The sequence below is a fragment of the Lepidochelys olivacea genome (genome assembly GCF_965140295.1).
Source record: "Lepidochelys olivacea isolate rLepOli2 genome assembly, chromosome: 21".
Lineage (NCBI taxonomy): Eukaryota > Metazoa > Chordata > Testudines > Cheloniidae > Lepidochelys > Lepidochelys olivacea.
This window is the reverse complement of record NC_140431.1, coordinates 11,045,591-11,065,221: the sequence shown is the minus strand read 5'-3', so window position 1 is coordinate 11,065,221 and position 19,631 is coordinate 11,045,591. Positions and strand designations below refer to the sequence as shown.

Here is a 19,631-nt window from a genome sequence, read left to right as displayed (position 1 = left end):
AGGATTCACAGGTCTGCAGCTAAAACACTTTTCACTCAAAGGGCCATTCAGTGCAGGAGGAAGCGCTGGAATTACCATAACTCACCATTTGGCATCGCGTCCAGCTGCAATTAGACTTTCAAAGGAATATTCAACTCTGTGTAACCTTTTTCATCGCATTGAAAGGGATGCTAAGAATAGCAAGACTCAGCACTTAGGCACGGCTGCCATCTTCACCGCACTTTTCAGACACTAACCGATTGTGCCTTGCAGAAGTAGGGAAGCATCAGTTTACAGATGAGGAAACTGAGGCACAGACCCAAAGGCTTTTCAGAAGTGCTGAGCACTTGGGGTTCCACTGGCCTGCAGTGGCCGCTGTGCGTGCTTGAAAGTGCTGGAAATGATTGGCCCAAAAGGTGCACAGGGAATCGATTTCACAGGCACCCAGATCTCGTTACTCCAAGTCTGATGCTTCAGAGCACAAGATCACCTTTCTCTCCTCCTTCTGAGCACTAGTCACGGACCAGGAGCCCACTGGCGCTATACAGAGAACAAAAGACCTTTGGCCAAAATATACAAACCGAGGAGGCTAAACAGAGGCTCCCCAATCCACATTTAAACACCTAAGTAAAAGTGGCCTGATTTTCAGAGGCGCTGACCAACATCAGTTTCCATTGACTTCACTTGGATTTGTGGGTTCTCAGCACTTCTGGAAATGAGGCCATTTATGCATAGGCACCTACATCTGGATTTAGGAGCCTAATTTTAGGTACCAGGGCTTGAAAGTTTTGGCATAAGTAACTTGCGGACAGTCACTGAGGGAATCGGAGTCAGAATGGGAATTAGGACACAGGCAGGCATCCGGGAGCAGTCCCCAGATGCGCTACTTAACAGTTTTCTAGGCAAGACGCTTCTTAACCTGTGCTGATAATAAAATCACATTAGCTTTGAAAATTCTAAATATTTAATTTACTCTTTTGATATTTACTCTGCTTCATTTTCACTCAGCGGGGACAATGAGACCCTCTAGACCAGCAGTTCTCAAACTTTAGCAACCCGAGGACCCCCCATTTTGATTTAAAAATTTCCACAGACCCCAAAACCACCTGCTCAGCCCCAGGCCCCGCCCCCACTCCACCCGTTCTCACAAGGCCCCACCTCTTCCCGTCCCCGCTCGACCCCTGCCTCTTTCCACCTCCTCCCCCGAGTGTGCCCCGTCCGGAGGAAGGGGAGAGATTGATCATCAGGGCCCGCAGACCCGCTGGAGTACCCCGACGGACAGCCAGGGGTCCTCAGACCCCGGTTTGAGAAAAACGCTGTTCTAGACCATTTTGCTTTCTGATATTAGTCTGTTTCACATCCTGATTTCTGGGCACAGGCTCAATTAAAGCTGGTCAAAAAACCTCTCTCTTTCCTAAGAACATTTCCAAACAAAAAATTTTCATTCAAAATTTTGCATTTGAAATTTTTCGATAATTTTGTGGGAAATTTTCAATGTGGTTTTTGAAAAGTGAAGATGTTCAAAATACCACATCTTTGGGCTCCCTCGCTTTCTTGTCATTTTTTTCTTTTTTTGCCAGTGAATCCAACTTAATGAACAACGCCAAGGTTTTCCTCCCTGATCTTTTTTATTTATTTTTTGCATTCTGTAGCTTTTCAAAACATCTCCAACTTTGGTCAAGATACACATTGGCAAAAAGGATAAATGAAAACTTTGCCATTTTGTAACTTTTCCAAAGTTGGAGAAATTTTGAGACGTTACTATATGTGGGAAAACAAAATAACATACATACATCGCACCCAAATTCCTCGATACAACTCATTCACTGGCAAAGGAAACCTCCCTTCCCACTAAAAATCCCATATTGCAGAACATAAAACTCCTGAAAAATTGTTTTTTTTTTTTTTGAAAACCAAAATGAAGCAAAAGTTTCAGTTTGAAACAAACATTTTTAGTTAACTTCCTTTCAAAATTTCTCACCAAAAAAAACCCCTTTTCCCATGGAAAAAAACTTGTTTTCAATGCAACCCCGTTTTTCTGCAGGAAAAAAATTTCAGTTGAAAAATTTTGACAAGTTCTAGGCACGACAAGCACTTTGGAAGGCAGGAGGGTTTTGATTATTAGACCAGCTGAGCAGAATGTTTTCAACATCCCATTGATGTTTCTGTTCATATTTGCTTTTGTAAAATCCTCTCTCTCTCTCTCTCTCAAATGTAGGACACAACCTATGTGATGCTTCCCCTTGATGAAAGAAAGTCCTCTTAGTCTCCGCTTTCAAATCCAGCCTCAGACTTAGGGTTTTTCTGGCATTCTGGGTGAAGGAAGTTCCTGTGTGCAATATCCTTTCCTGACACAGCTAGCACCGCAGCTAGCCAGCGTACATTTGACATTTGTTCAGTTTATACAGCACAATGGGGTCCTGGACCATGAGTAGGGCTCATAGTTAGGAGCATGGGGAAGGATTTCAACATTTTGGGGTTGAAGTGGCTGGTGTCATTTGTCCTTGTGTAGAGTCACGGCTACCTACTTCAACCTAAATGATTAGAAGTGGGCAATAATTATGGGAACCCAGCTGGAGACCCTATGGGTCTGATCTGCAATGGGGCTGAGCTGCGACACCTCCAGATGAATTCAAAAATCCATCCAAAAATGGAGGCACCAAGAATTAGTGAACAGGAGAGGAGAGAGACTATACGGTGCCGTTCCCAGAGGAGCTCTTCCTAGCAGCCTCACGCTCTTCTGCGCAGCTCCGTCTCCAGGCAAAGCCAGACTTATCAGCCACATTAGGATGAATTCAGGTGCTGGGTAAAACAGCGACACAAACTTTCACTGTGTGACCATTCCCAGACGATTCTAGACAATCAGAACACAGCAACTCATCCGGACGCTGGCTCAGCCCATGCTGCAAGACAATTCACCCTTCACTTAGGCCACGTCTACACTATGGGTGCAGTAGGTATGCCACTGCAGCACCGTCATGTAGACACTTCCTCTAGCAAGAGAAAGGGGTCTTCCGTTGCCAGAGGTAATCCACCTCTCCAAGCAGTGGTGGCTAGGTGCACTGAGATACACCTACACCGGGGGTTAGATCGGCATAGCCACAACACACAGAGAGTGCCAGAGCGGTGCTGACCTAACTTTTAAGCATACACCAGGCCTTATTTTGATAGCAAGGAAAACACGGGCACTGCCTATGCCAGGCTCTGGGCACAGAAATTAAAAATCCAATGCAAAAAAAAAAAAATCACATCAGCATATTCTCCTCCCATCCACGGTCACTGCAACGTCTCAGAGACCAGCTCAAAACCCTCAACCGCCCTGCAAATTCCTGAGAGACAGACACCCCCCCCCCACCCTCAGACCCCCTCAAACGCCTGCTGAACATGGCTGACTTTGCAGCTTACCAGCAGGTTGAGACACACAGGGTATTTTGGACCAACATGTGGACAGTGAATCCCACGGGCACTCATGGAGAATATCCTGCCAGCAGCTCCCTCTGGGTAGTGCTCGTGCCTACACTGATCTTGACCAAGGACTAAATTATTAACAATTGTCACTACCGGGCCCACAGTGGGATGGGTCCAAGGCTGGTGTCACATTGGGGGGGGGGAAGCATTTGGGTACCTGAGGGTAAGGATACAATTTCTTCTTCACTGTCTCTCCCTCCTCTTTCACGTGGCCAGGTGCTAGTGGATTCTCAGCAGCAGCAAAGGGTTCTGGGAAGCGGCAACCACAGCACCTGCCTAGGGCACGGCCTGCCCCACATGGAATTTTGTGAGTCACTCAGGAGGAGAACGGGGAGGTGGGGGTGGAGAAGCAGAAGGAAAAGCTGAGGGTGAAGTTATTTGGGTTGCTCCCTAGCCATGGGGACAGCCCCCACATTCGATCACCCTCAGGGCCTCTGCACCCACCCAAAGGAGCAGAGACATGGCCCTGGCGGGGAGGCCGCTGGTCAGAAACAAAAACGAACACCAAGGACAGGGGTTCCTGGAGCAAAACAGCCTCAAACCACCAAGGCAAATGCAAAAATAAATACAATGAGAAACCTGGGGGGAGGGGGAAGCCCCTGCACACTCACATCTCTTGAGCCACAGCCCACTCCTTCTCCCTTCCAGCTCCTCTTCATGCTGACAGCCGCAACCTCTGTCAGCTGGAGCCCCCTCATTGCAATGAGCCAGCACCTGGGTGTTCCCACAGCCCCATGGCACAGCTGCCACTCTCTCTCCTTTCCCCTAACCATTTCTGCTCTCCCCCATCACTTTCACTCTGACTGTCCTCTCCTACCCCATCTTGTTTTTTACCCTTTGGGAATTCCCCTCTCCCTCATAGCCCCGCTGACTCCCCAGAAGGCTTCCTGCTGCTCCGAGTGTAGATAGCAAGGGGAGTCTACAGAGTGAGCTCATGGCTATGGGTTGCTGTCTGGACCCATCGCCCTCTGCACTGCCAACTGAGAAGTGATCGTCTAAGTGATTTGGGTGCTAACCTGAGACTTGGGAGACCTGGGCTCAATTCCCTGCTCCATCAAAGACTTTGGACATGTCACTGAGGGCCAAATTTCTAGAGGTCTTTAGGCACCCAAAGGTACAGATAGACAGGTGCCGAGTGGGATTTTCAAAGGGAGTTAGGCACCTAGGCGTTTATCTTCACCTTTAGGCACCGAAATACTTTTAAAAATCTAGCTATATGTCTCTGTGCCTCAATTCCTCATCTGCACAGTGAGGACAATAGCTTCTAGGCCTGCCACAAGGAAAACTACATTAGAAATTGCAAGGCACTCAGAAACTGCATTAATGGGGGCCCTGTAAATACCTAAGCTACCTAGCAAGCTAGAGCGTCTGCTGGCTCTTCATACAGGAGCAGGAAGGTAAGACAGCCATAGGACCACGCTGGCAGATCCAAGGATGTGTGGCATTCCTAAGGAATTCCTAAGGCAGTTTCCACGATATGCATCTGAGGAAGTGAGCTGTAGCTCACGAAAGCTTATGCTCTAATAAATTGGTTAGTCTCTAAGGTGCCACAAGTCCTCCTTTTCTTTCTAAGGAACAGGAGCGCAAGGATCAGTTATCTGGTTAGCAAAGGAAATGCAGCCAACTGTAGGCAAAATCAAAACCAGCACTGCCCTGTCTTACGTCTGCAAAGATATGAAAGGTGTAAACACCAAGGCCAGAATTTTCAGAAGGGCTCAGCGTCTCCACTAAGTTCTGGATTTTCAAGAGAGCCCAGCTTCCATCTGGGCACCTAAATAACTGGCAATGGGGGAGGGTGCCAGAGCTCGGGCTACAGCCCAAGCCCAAACATCTACACAGCGATTTCAAGCCCCATGAGATCGAGTCAGCTGACCCAGGCCCACCATGGGACTTTTATCCCTGTGTAGACGTACCCTAAGTGACTTGTCCAAGGGGACGCAGAAAGTCTGTGGCAGAGCAAGGACTGAATCCAGATCTCCAGCGCCCCAGGCTAATACCCTAACCAGTGGTCCCTCACTTCCGCCCTGTTTATACTGCAGTGGTGCTAGATGTTCCAGGGTTCCACTGCACTAAGTGTTGTATATACACATAATAACACCTAGCTCTTATGTGGCCACTTTTCATCATCAGCTCTCAAAGTGCTTTGCACAAGAGGTCACTATTATTATCCCTATTTTACAGATGGGGAAACGAGGCACGGAGACATGTTACTTGCCCAAGGTCACCCAGCAGGCTAGTAGCAGAGCCAGGAACAGAACACAGGTCTCCTGAATCCCAGTCCAGTGCTCCATCCACTAGGTCACATTATCTGTGCTACCAGCTTTATTTCATTTATTTTTTTAAAAAGCCTGGCTATGGGTCCTTTCTCCTCCTCCTTTTTTGTGTTAAGACAAAAAAACCCCACCAATACGTTTTTATCTCTAGGCTAAAAGCCCAAATCAATGTGCAAAGCCGGGGTGGTAGCAAAAACAGCTCCAATACAAACAAAAATCCTGTAATTTTCATCTCTCTAGAAGAGCTTCAGATTTTTCTTTTAAATTAAATATATATACACTATATAAAAATAAAGTTAACAGCCTTTCTGTGTGTGCGTGTGCGCGCACACTTGTGTGTGTAGTTGTTGGCAGCCTCATTAAGTTTCCACTCAGCCTTAATGCCAAATTTAAGCTTTATAACTTCAGGAGCCCTTTTCACCAGGGTATTAAGAACCACCTCAGACACTGCGGTGCAGTTTATTAATCATTTGTTTGGCTCACAGCACAGCCAGGGAGCAGAGGGACTCGGGAGGGCAATTTGTATTGCACTTAAAAGGTCTGGTCACAGGACAACGCGCTGCTTCATCTGGAAGATGATGAAACGGCCTGAACACATGGCCCCTTCCTCCAGAAACAGGCCTCACAAGCTCAGAATGTACTCCGGAGGCATCTCTAAAAGAAGCCGGCTGGCTGAGTCTCTTTGTAGTGGAATGGTCTATCAGGAGGCCTCAGAGCTCTCCGCTTCCCCAGACAACTCTCTACAGAGTCTTGGTTTTGGGGAGAGAGCAATAGGCTTGTCATCCCTCCAGGATTGTTCTGGAGTCTCCAGGAATTAAAGATTATGTCACATGATGAAACCTCCAGGAATACCTCCAAACAAAATTGGCAACCCTAGAGGCCGGGGGGTGGGGGTGAGGGGGTGTTTTTACAAAGTTAAGAGAGAGGGGTAGAGACACCCACAGGCAGTGGACGTGTGCAGTCAAAGACTCAGAGTTCAAATCTCAAACACTACCCCAGGGCTTTCCAGTGTTAGCCAGGCCTAGCATTTGGCAACTCAAGTAGACACGTGGAGCCAGGATGTCACGTGACCAGCACCCAACATTCTGAGCTCTTCTGAAAATCTGGCACAGGACGGAGCAGGCATTTATGTGCACTTCCAACAGATGACCACAAGCCAGTGGCCTTCGCGATAGCCTTCCTTGCCCATGGCTCAAACCACTATGCAGGCTTTCATGCCCCCTCTCCCTTCCCGCTCCGAGGGGGTATTATCCCTATTTCACAGATGGGGGAACTCGAAGCATGGAGAGGCAAAGAATGATTTGCCTACAGCTGAACAGCAAGTCAGTGCAGAACCCAGGCGTCCTGACTCCTAGTCTTGTGCTCTGCCCACAAGACCGTCCTGCCATACCAATCAGAAGGGGCCACACCGCTTTGAAAGTACCCTTGTTGCTAGGCTGAGATTCCCAAAGCCATCCAGTTTGGACACCCACTTCCCACTAAAATTAAAGGGCCATGAAAATCTCAGACACAATCTCTAAGGGCAAAATCCTTGGTTATGCTACTAGGGGAAGGGAGTGAGAGAGCAGAGATGCTCTAGGCCCGACCGCCCTTTCCCTTTCCCTGGCATAAATCAGGAGTCACTCCACAGGGTATGTCTACACAGCAGCTGGAAGAGTGCTTCCTAATGTGGGCAGACAGACATGCTAGCTCTGCACAAGCTAGTGCATTAAAAAGAGCAGAGTGGTCACAACAGCATGAACTAGCCACTCAGGGATGGACCCTGGAGATCAGGTGGGCCTGCCCACCCATGCCACTGTGACCAGATTGCTCGTCTTTCTACCCACGCTGGGACCCATCAGCCAAGCTGCCGTGTAGACGTACCCACTGAAATCACCAGCGGAGAACAGGAACAACAGGCTTGTCGTGAGCACTATTTTATGCAGCAGGAGGGCAGAATTTCTCACACCTGCACTAGGAATGGTAACCACTTATTGGGCAAAACCAGACCTTTTGCTGGCTAGCACGTATGCTGCCATGTGCTCCTCTCCTCCCTGGCCGCTCTCCACCACCGCCTGGCCTCTGCCACAGAAGGAAGGATGAATTCACTGTGGTCAGCCAATCTCAGGGCAGAAGCAGCTTTCTCATCACAGCAGTATGTGGCTCTCATCCCCACAGCATTTTAGCACCTCACAATCAACAAGGGACTGTCTTTTCACAAAGCCCCGGGAGGCGTCATCCCCCATTTTACCATCAGCAAAGGGAGATGAAATGACTTGCTCAAGGATGCACCGGAAGGCTGAGGCTGGGTTTGAACCCAGGTCTCCTGCAGCCTAGTCCAGGGTCCTATCCACTAGCCATATTTCCTCCTCAACAACACCCTCCCTTATATAAAGAAGAGAGACTATTCAATGAGGACATTGGGGCAGCAAAGCTCCTGTATGCCGTGTTTATGGTACATTGCTACTTCTTCTGCGTTCATGTTCCTTGGAGGGAAACTGTGACAACGAATGGGCAAATTCTGCTCTCAGTTACGGAGTGGCTTTGACAGCATTATGGCTTGATAATTCCATGTAACAGAGCTGAATCTGGCCACAAGGCAACAATTTTACAGTCTGATCTCAAGTGGGCCATCAGCTGACCCCCATAATACCCACGTGAGGGCCAATCCTGGGCTCCCTCACTCAGTGGTGCGGGTAGGAGGCAGTGCTGAGTCTTTCACGCCATTGCACCTTGCTCACTCTTGCGTATTATTGCTGACGAGCTCTCATGGCTTTTTATAATCAGCCCGTGGCTCCATGGTTCCCTGCGCCGTCCTAGCCCCACAGTTCGTGCTGTGCAATCTCGAACACCTCACTACAAGCTGGTCTTTCTTTCGTAAATTTCTTTGTGGTTTTCGTGCTTCTCTCCCCCATAAGGCTTGTTTCTTTAACAGGTTACAACACCCCCAAGCTCTTTTTTATATAATTTGCTCTGCTCTGGAGAGGATGGAAAATGAAGATCATTGTTTGGGTCCTCTCCTTCACACCAATTTCACACCAGCACGCAGGAGATCAGACTCAGTCCCTGTGGGCTGATCTGCATTGGAAAAGCTGTGTCAATTTAAACCCACTTCTACTTCCAATTCAGTCTACACCAGGAGGTTTTTGCACCAGTTTAATGGACTGATTTTAAATCCATTTAGATGCAACTATTCTGAAGTGCACCAGCCCTTAATTCTTTAAGAAAATAGGAATGTTTTTTGTTATGGGGTTTTTGTTTTTGTTTTTGTTTCTGTCCCCTGTCCCTTCCCTTTGGATAGTGGATTTTTTAAACTAATCAAACTTTCCTTTTAAAATATATAGGTTTTCTGTTTAGAAACTGACGATCACGTGATCTCCAGAAGGGAAAAGGCCTTAACTAAAAGTCAGTCTGGATGGCACACTGGGACTAGTTTCACATTGTGAGACAGAGCAAACCTTCTTTACCATCACAAGCTTTTCCGAACACCTCTCTAGAGACTTACAGTTTCGAAAGTGAAGGGTAAAGTTATTCACGCATATTTTTTTCCTAAATAGATTACTCCAGTGTGACTTTCTGCTCAGAAAAATAAATAAATAAAAATCCTCTACCCTTCCGAGACAGCAATGCACCTTGGCACGGGAAGATTCAAGGGGTCTGGATATTTATACTCCAGTTGTCAGTTACAAATAAAGTAGTCTTCCCTCCCCCTCACCCCCCCTTTTAAAAAAAATCTAAGTCCAGGCATGTTAGACACCCTCAATCAAAGACCTCCTTTGAATTGCTGCGTGTTGAAATGTTTACAGTTTTATATCTCATATTTTAGCGTGGTGGTGGGGGGAGTGTGATATTAATACTCTGACTTTTCCAGGGCATAAGCAGGGGGAAGAGGAAAGAGGAGGAGTGAGGGGAAAAGGTTACACTGAGATGGGAGGGGAGCGTCTTTTCTCTGCAATCATATAAATTATATTCTTGAAAATTCCCCATGCTGTGGGCCCTGCAGGTGCACTCCCATTAAAAGAGAACCTAACCCATTACGCCAGAAACCCATCTGCAATCAGCATCTTCATAATAACACTGGAGATTGATGCCTCTGGGTAGACAGGGAAGATTCTTGATGGGAAGCTGAAAGATCTGTTCCTTCTAGTGCAACTGGAGCCAGGGAAGTATTATGTCTTTATAGATATTTAAGAAAAGAGGCTAATTAATGCTTCTACTTGTAGATTAACAATTATTTAGGCTATGCGTTGTCTCTATTTAACACACATGTGCATGCATGCATGTGCATACACACACAAAGGAGATTTTAAACCTCATTTTGCTTTACTGTATTTGGCACAGGGTCTGTAGTAGACTTTGCACTAGCTGGTATTAAGAACTAAGTAGCAGAATCCTTTGATAGATGCTATATTTACACCCACACCCCCACCAGCCTTATTTTCTTTCTAAATTTTGCCCATCAAAGGGCAAATACAATTCTGCATTGCTTCTGAAAACGTGGAGGCTGCAGCTCAATGACTTAAGGAAGGATCTAAAGGAGATGCATGATTACCTAGGACCAGAGGAACAGCCAGACTGGAGCAAACATTGGGTCCACATCTGGCTCAGAATTCCGTCTCAGAGAGGCTGGAACCAGCTGCTTCAGAGGAAGGTGCAAGACACCCTGCAAGAGGCAGTGATGGGATGACTTGCTCCCGAGGAAAGACTTCCTGGGAGAAAGAAGCTGGAAATGAGCAACGGGATAGATCACTTGATGATTCGCTGCTTTGTTCATTCCCTCTGGAGCACCTGGCACTGGCCACTGTCGGAAGACAGGGTACTGGACTAGATGGACCTTGGTCTGACCCAGTAGGGCCATTCTTATATTCTCCTGACCCCTAGTAGTTAGAGGTTGGCTTGCACTTGTGGCTTATTTACAAGAGTGAAGCCCAGCAGTAGAGCAGGTGGCTTCCACATCACACTCTTATAGATCGTAAAATGGTTTAACAGGTACACAAAGGAGTAAACAAGAATGGGTGAATTTATCAGCTCTTCAGTACAAAAGGAGACTTGCCATTTAGCTCTGGCTTCCAAAGTATCATGAAATATACTCTTTGACTGGTTTATCCATGGGTTTATGGGAAGAACACAGACCTTACTAGCAACTTGGTATATATAATTCTTGGCTTGCCAGCATCTTCTTTTGTCTATTTGTTAATTAAACCCAGATTATTTGGTTTTCTATTAATTCCCCTCCCTTTCCCTGCCTAAACTAACCTGACAAGTTCCCCAGAGGTCCAAAGCTCTTCCAGACACTGGCTCTTCTTAAGTGAGGCCTGGAGGATGATTGTACTAAATCCGTTCCTTTCTTTCAGACTAAACTTCCAACAGATAATTCAAAGTTATGAATCAGCAAGCCTTACAAATGCGGAGGTCGTTTATTAAAATGCAGGCAAACCCGTAACACGGAGATGAACTGCCTCCAGGTTTCAAGGCAGTTGCCTGGGTGGTAGCATTAGAAGGATAAAAGCTTCAAAGTTAGTAGATTTTTAAAGAGCCCTTTAAAAAAAAAAAAAAAGAAGAAGAGGAAATAATTTTATACAAGGACACATCCTCAGCTGGTGTAAATCAGCACAGCTTCATAGATTTACACCAGCCATGGATCCGGCCCATCATTTTCCAAAACCTCCCGGTAAAATATGCCTTAACCACACTAATTTTTAAATGTCAGTTTCCCGGAGACCTACAGTGACTTGTTCATTCTGAAAGCCAGCGGATACTGGATTCTCAATGAGGATACATTTTTCTCTGTGATATGCAATTTACACTCCATGCTTTCCAAGTTCAACTTTTTCCCTGTCTCTCCCTCTCTCCATACCATTTAGTTCAAGACTTCAGGTATTTCCAGTGATATAGAAGGATCTTACCCTCAAGTTCAAACTTTTTCACAGCTACTTTTCACTCACAATTCACTGGAAACATCCTCACTGAGAACAAGCTATTATTGTATGCTACCGAATTAACTGATTATAAGAGTTGCCTGCTAATCTACAGTTGCAAGAATAATTAAATTTATCAGCTCATTGGATCAGAAATTGAAATGGGGAGAGGACAGATCATCAACTGGGGTAAACCCTTGGATTTACCCCAGTTGAGAATCTAGCCCAATGTTTTGTCTCTCCCCACCCCTCCTCTTTCTTCCCCTGAAGGGATCTGTCAAGTCTCTGCAGGATGGAATTTTACTTTGCTATTTTAATGCAATTCTGGGCCAGGCTTAAATGGAACTGGAAACCAAAAGGCCTTAATAAATAAATATTATGATAAGAAATGAAAGCAATGTATACACCAAAGATAATTTGAGGCGGGATAAAAAACTAAACATTCCTTTCTGAGCCTAAATAATAAAGCTTTACATTAAGCTGGACTTTCTCTTTCCAAACCCTGGAAAATATCCACTTGCGTTTGCCCAGACAGTCCTCCCATAAAGTCTTCTATTGTTTTAAAAACACTTTTAAAGAGATAAGACAATAGCCTTGAAATTCCTTCCAACTTTGCAGGGGATGGGGACGAGGGGGAAGAATACCCATGCCTGAAATATGACTATCATTAATGATCTTTAGAAACATCCCCTAATGACCCCATTATTTCTCCTACACACTATTTAATCTCAACATGTCCATAGGTGCTTAGATACTGGTATAAAAAAAAGCCGTGACAGATTTATGTAAATGATGTATACATACATACATACAGAGAGAGAGTGTGTGTGTGTTTGTGTGTGTGTGAGTGTATAGAAAAAACAGAGATTGACACCAATAGGGGTACTATAGAAAAAATGAAGATCTGGCTAGCCAGACCGTGTGTGTGTGTGTGTGTGTAAAAATCTAAGCTAAATATAGAGGTGTTATAAAAAACACCTAAAATACAGATAGACCACGCGTAAAGCTAAATGCGTGTATATAAAATAAGTAAAGGTAAATATAGAAGTGGTGATATAGAAAAACCTGAAGCAGATAAAGACGGGTGTGTGTTGTGTATACACACACATGCGTGGGCACACACACACACACAGTCAAAGCAGTATACATCATCTACCTTAAGTTTGTCTCTAGCATCCATCATCATAGGAGTAGCTAAATGTTTACAAGGTTAAATAAACTTGAATATACACAAAAATAAATATTAATATGCACTTTACACCTTCCATCATTACCAACATCAACTCTTTTTTGCCTTTCTAAACATCACTTGTTAACTCTAAAACCATTAGATAATTAGTCTTCCCAACCCACATGGGAGTAGGTATTCTTCTTCCCATTTTACAGATAGAGACACTGAAGAAAACAGCTCCCTTTTGCCTCTGATTCTAGGACTAAAAACAAAACAAAGCCACAAAACAACAACAAAAACTTTTCCCACCCAATATTTCCCCCCCTCTCCTCTCAAAGAAAGTCTAAACCAGTCCCTAAGACATGAACACAGCATTCATTAAAGGGCTAAAACCTAAAGAGAGAGCAGGATCATTCTGTGATCAACCTCGCAAACATTTCCACAATTTATTGTTAATGCTGCTCAATTCTCAGACGGCAGACGAAATTAAAAACCCAAAGGAAAGGTACAAGTCGCCTGCATGCAGACAGAACAGTAAACCTTAGAGCAGGGAAGATTCTTCTTACCTTGACTGGCTTTATTTGCCAGCGTGTTTCCAGAGTGGAGGAGAAAGAAGAGAATGCAAAATTCAGCAATCTGCAAAGCCCCCATTGCAGTGTGTGTGTGTAAGACAGGGGATGGTTGGTGAGGGGAATTTTCTGATGCTTTTCAATAACGGCCTAAACATGTAAGAAAGAAACAAAAAAAAGGTGGTGGTGGGGGGGAGAGTTTAAGGAGCTCTCTTCTGGCTGTGTGAGAGACTGGGGGAGGGAAAGGCACTGAAATGATGGGAAACGCTACTCTGGGTTCAGCTTGAGGCTCTTGATTCTAAAGAGAAGCGAGTGAGAGAAGGAGACCCAGGGCAGTTTGAAGAAAGTGGACTTGATCGCTCTCCCGGCTGCTGCCTCTGGTGTTTTTTTTTTTTTTTTTTAAATCATCCCAGCCAATTCCAGTTTTGCAAGGGAGCAGCAGCAGCAGCAATGAAAGGGGGAAACAAGGAGCCTTGGTCTAGAGCTGGGGACCTGAGAAAGGGGAGTGGAAAGGAGAGATCCATCCAAGCAACGCCCTTTCTTCCTTTCTTTCTATTTGGCTTTGGCTACTCCTTCTTTGATTCCACACACACACACACACCCCCTCATCCCCAGGCTCTGCTCTGCCTGCAGGAATTTACAGTCTGCCACTGGGGGAGCAGGGCCAGTAGCCATGGAGACAGCTTCCCTGGGAGCAAGGAGGTCAGGCAAGAGACCATGTGCATTCAATGGATCAATGCAAGACTCCCATGCAACCTCCAGACCCAACAAGAATGGTTTCAGAGTAGCAGCCGTGTTAGTCTGTATTCGCAAAAAGAAAAGGAGGACTTGTGGCACCTTAGAGACTAAACAAGAACTGTGCAATCTCTCTCCCCCCACATCCCTTTTTGCCATGTTCAGGAGGAATAGGGGGGTTGGGCAGGTGTATGGGGCGGGAGGGGGCGGGAAATAGAGTGTGTTCAGAAAAGGGAATTAAAGAAACCAGTTTACAGATCCCATGATCTGCAGCACACCTCTTTGGTCCCCAGTCTCAAGACAAGAGAGCATGTTATGCACCCTCACTCTGTGGATCAATGGAAACTCCAGATCAAAGAATATGCCCTCTTCTTTTTGCTCTGTGTGTGGGTGTAGGGGAGGGGCAGGTGGGGAGAGGGAGAATCAGAAATAGCAAAAGAATCAGTCTGCAAATGATCTAGAATCTTTGCTGCATTTCAGCAGCTTCCCCCTTCTCCTCAGTTCCAGTCCCCACCACTTCGTGTACGAATTTAAGATGGGTGGCAGGGGCTTTGCCTTACCCTGGTGAGACCTGTCCCCTTCGCTGGATAGTGTGTGAACCATCTTAGCCCAAGGGTCTCTTTCTCCCTGAATCATTCAAGATACCTCTGAAGAGCCAATTTTCTGGGAGGAAGCGTGGGCTAAGTGTGGGAGTAGGAGCCAGGACTAGTCCCATCTCCAGGAAACCATGTTAGAGCAAGAAAAACCCTGGGTTCTGTTCCCAGTTTTGGGAGGCAGTGCTACCTAGTGCTTAGAGCAGGGAGGCACGAATCCAGGGTCCCAGTCCCTATCTCTGTCAGGCAGACTCCACTGCGTGAATGTCGGCAAATCAGCTCAATCGCTCTGTGCCTCAGTTTCTCCATCAGTAAAATAGGGGTCATCGTAAATCCCCCACAGAGATGGTGGGGAAGGGGTTGTGAAATGATAATTAGTTCCTGTTTGTAAAGTGCTTTGAGATCCCCAGATGAAAGGTGCTCTAGAAGCTCTGAGCACTGACATTCTGCACCAAACGAAATGCGCTTTCAATGACATTCAGTGGGGAGGACTTTCCTTTCAGGGCTTTATCCCCACGCACTGCCACCCATTATTAACACCTATTTGCAGGACAGTCATGTCGATAGACTCCATATGAAATCAGGGTCCTAGTGACTTAGGCACGGTAAGAGACGGTCCCTACCCCAAAGTATAAACAGACACGACAGACAAAGGGTGGGAGGGGGAAAAAAAGAGGTACACTGAGAGGAAGAAACTTCACCAGGGTCGCTCAGCAGGTCGGTAGCAGAGCTGCCAATAGAACCCCAGTGCTGCCAATTCTCACCGTTCTAGTCCAAGTCTCGTGATATTTATCATCTTTCTTAAACCTCAGAGACAAATGATGTTGGGAGAATTTCATTTTTCTTTTCTTTGAAGTAAGTTTCTAGCCCTCCTGGTTGCAGAGAAAATCCTGAGACATCACCCACAAAGCTCCCAAACCAGCAGCGAAATACAAAGAAGCCCCATTTCATTTTTCGGTGAAAGCACAGATTTTTAAGCCAGTCTAATCATTTTTAAATGCTTGGAGCTGTCAAGCCAAAACACCTAGATCAGGTCCTAAATCCCAGTGCAGTGCTCTTGCCGCTAGACCACACTGCTAGAAGCAGCCACCCTTTCTCCCCACCCAGGGAGCAGCGATGCAGGACATGAGCAAACTTGCAACTGTTTTTGCCATCCTTGCCAAAGAAATGACAGAGACTCAGCAATGCACTTGTGTCATCCTGCTGAACTGGATGGGACCAGCCAGGCATGTAACCGTCTGGCAGGAGGGAGAGATGGAGTGCAAGGCGCAGTGAAAGGAGGGGAAGCTTGCCTGAACCTAGCAGGAAATGGACAGCATCAGTTTTGGGACAGCTTAGTCAGTGTGTGAGGGTGGAGACACTTTGTGGCACGTTTTGTGAGCAAAACACTTTTGAAATCAGATCAGTTGTCCGAAACAGGGCTGGCTGGCTAAACAAATATCCCTGCATTCCAGACCAATAAAAGGAAAGACATCTTTCACACAAGCACGATTAGCCTCAAGATACCACTGCAGCCAAGAGCTTAGTAATAATAGCTAGTTCTTAGTGCTTTTCATCTGGAGATCTCAAAACACTTTACAAAGGAGCTCAGTATTATCATCCACATTTTACAGCTAATGAGGTGCAGAGAGAGAGGAAGTGACTTGCCCAAGATCACCCAGCAAACCCTTGGAAGATCCAGGAATCCGTCTAGTCCCCTATCCAATCGGAACCAAAGCTGAATGTTATCCACTGAGATGGCTAACAAAGTTATCCAAAAAGTTAAAACTTACATTCTAAAAATAAATAAAAGGGGTTTGGGAGGGACCTCAGCCCTCATGCTTCAGGGTGTAAGCCAACCTCTGCCTACTGAGGGTGAGGAATAAATAACCGAGAGCAGGTTATCCTATCACTGCCTCCTTTAGGGTTTCTTACCCCTTCCTTGGAAGCAGCTGGTGGTGGCCACTGTTGGAACCAGGATCCTGACTAGATGGACTCCTTGTGTGATCCAGTCTGGCAATTTCTCTGTTCCCAGGCACTGGAGATCAGGGATTTAACCTAGGGCAGGAAGTGACAGGGGAACCACTATAACCTACATGGGGATACTGCACCTGTCCTGCAGGGTCGGTGCGGAACACACTCAACCTCCATGCAGGAGCAGGGGCCCCCTTGCTGCCGAATCAGGGCACTAATGATCAGAGTGTTTGTAGCAGCAAGGTTGTCTTGGATATTGTGGATGAGGCAAGACGGCAGCATGTGTATAAATTGCTAGTGATATCCCTGCTGCACAATGGATCTTTGAAAAGCCACCTGCCACTGAGACCCCCTCCTTTTCCCTCCCTAACCACAATCAAGACCCTCTCTGGAGAATCACTGTGCTCATGAGTAACCATAACCTCTCCTCTCTATCCCCAGATTCTCGACACCACTGGCATGCAAACAGGGACATACACGTACGAAGTGGAGATGGTCCTTCAATAAACCCAAAAATCAACCCCTTCCAAAGAGAGAGGGGGGCAAGAGCTGAAAGACACTCACAGGAATGAGAAAGAAAATGAGGAAAGATGGATGTATAAAGCTCCTTTCCATTAGCAGCACCGACATCCTGGCTGCTGCACTCACACTTCCCAGCCTAATACGAACATTTAGTTCAGCTGTGTTCAAACACACAACTCGAAAGGTACAAGTTCTCACTGGCTGGATGGCTGCAGATGAACCAAAGACAATTGTCTTTCCAGTACCCCTCTATCATCCCTTACTGGCCAGAGAGTACTGGTGGGGCAGCCAACAGCCTTTGTATTTAGAGTAAGGACTTGTATAAATAGGGCAGTTTGCACTAGTGCAAGCCACTAATATAGACAGAGTGCAAAACAGGAGTTGCACCCATGTGATTTACCCCAGTCATTTACGGGACTATGTCACACTGGCACAGTGCTTCTGCACAGGGGCTTTGTTCAAGGGTAGCTACCCTAATGCAGAAACAACACAAAAATGGCTCCAGGCAATGGCAGAAGGGTCGAGTTGCATCATTCCCAATCCACACTAGCAAAGGCCAGGTTGACAACAGCCGTAACAAATCTGTGGTTACCGAGCAACTTCACAGTTGTCACTGTGCTGCCCACCAGGGCCACTTGGAATTTCACAGCAACATCGGGGACAGAACTTGGCTCCTTCTGCTCCAAAAACCTAGGCCTCCACAGTACAAGCTGAAAGCAAATCACCGTGAATACTTACCAGTATCGGACCCATGACACACAGTGGAGCAGTGCAAATACACACTACTGAGTATTATAGATCTGGATAAGAACGACACTGTTGGGAACATCCTCTGGGTTTTTAGTCAGCCCCTTCCCAAGCCCTTAAGAGTTACTCTTCTCGAAATAATTTTTAACTAGCTGCTTTTGTTCTTCTCATTTTATTTTTCTGCTAACGCCTCTCGACTGTTTAACAAGATCCAACATCTGTCTCGTTTGTTTAGACTGTAAGTTCTTGGGACAGCAGTGGTCTTCATCTGAGCAAGGACTGGCGCAATGAGACCCCAATCTCCTTTTAGGTTACTGCACACTGTATGTAATAGAAATACTCTGCCCAGTACACTCCGAAACCAGCATCCAGCTCATGACATCACACCTCCTACAAGGGTGCAATGGCATCAACTTTCCTTCCAGACGTGGGTTTGTCATGTAAACATCAGATTTTCTTACAAGTCGCTGTCCCCACTCTCCTGAGTCAAAATGGAAATTCTTCTCTCACTCACACCAGTGCTTCTTCACTGTCGTCAGCAAGCCTCAGCTGATGCTGTAACTCAGAGCAGAACCTGTCCTTCTCCAACCAGATGATTTTTTTGTCACCATAACTAGAGGAAAACTAAACACTATTTTTTTTAAAAACAAAACAAAACCTGTCTTCTAAATCTGGAGACAGACTTCAAGGCACTAGAGACAAGACCTTTAACTATGTTGATTTATACGCTGAGGTTATAAATTACAGGTTTACGCACTAGTGTAAACACCCATAAACCAGCCTTAAATACACAGCATCACATGTAATCAAAATGCCAAAACACCATCGGGCCTCGTGGACAACACTGGATGAAAAGCTAAGTATTAGCAACATGCTCAGGACTGAATTTAGGTTTGACAGTGCTGCGCCAAGCTCATCATTTTCTAGATTCGAAAGCCACAAGGGACCACCATGATCCTCTCCTTTGACCTCCTGCATAAAACACAGGCCAGAAAACTGCCCCAAAATAATTCCTCATTCCCAGCGAAGCCAATGGAATTCCACTGGAGATGAATTTGACCCTCTGATCCAGATCTTCAGCTGATGTAGATAGTTGGAGCTTCGCTGGTTTCCCTCAGCAGAGTGGTCTGTGTCTCAGGGCAGGGATCTCAGTGGGAATGGGATGGATGAGTCATCCACAATTTCCAAACGAGCTTCTAACTATGGAGGTGCAAAACCAGACACTGTTTGAAGGCCTGTGTGAAATGAGCTGGTCTCAGTCCAGTTCTTGACTGGCGGGTGGCCACACCACAAACTTCCCACACCACAAAATTCCCACCACAATGAGCCCCACCCCTTTTTTGGTGTGCTCAGCGCAGAGGACACCAACCCAATGGGCCACAGAGACTGAACTCTTCTTGCCTCAAGGATGGGCCCTGCCCAGGCGGCGCTGGGAGGAGGAATGGGGAAAGCTCACACTGCTGCAGCCAGTGCCATCCCTGACCTGTGCTAACCATGATGCCGACGACGCCATTTTGAACAAGGGCGAGTTTGTTTTCCTTGCACTCCCAGAATAAGCCTTTTGTGTACAACCTGCGCGAAGCCTTTGTGGGTTACCGAGAAAACGGATGTCCAAAAGTGCATGACCAAAACCCAGGGAGTGGAAGCATTACTTTGGGGACACATGAGGGGCTGAGTGGAGGCTACTTTGCAAACTTGGCTCGATGCGAGTGGTTCAATTGTCC

The 19,631-nt window shown here is 46.3% G+C and overlaps 1 protein-coding gene across 2 annotated transcripts in view; it reads right to left on the bottom strand.

Moving 5' to 3' along the window:
- SCUBE3 (signal peptide, CUB domain and EGF like domain containing 3) overlaps positions 1 to 13,732 on the bottom strand; it is a 97,479-nt gene extending 83,747 nt beyond the window's left edge. Inside the window, exon 1 of one of the 2 annotated variants that reach the window (XM_084611198.1) lies at positions 13,355 to 13,732. In XM_084611198.1, the coding sequence (XP_084467324.1) occupies positions 13,355 to 13,439 (85 nt within the window). In that variant the 5' untranslated portion in view covers positions 13,440 to 13,732. The remainder of the gene's footprint in view (positions 1 to 13,354) is intronic. The other variant, XM_084611197.1, reaches the window with a different exon arrangement.
- Between the last annotated feature and the right edge of the window lie 5,899 nt (positions 13,733 to 19,631).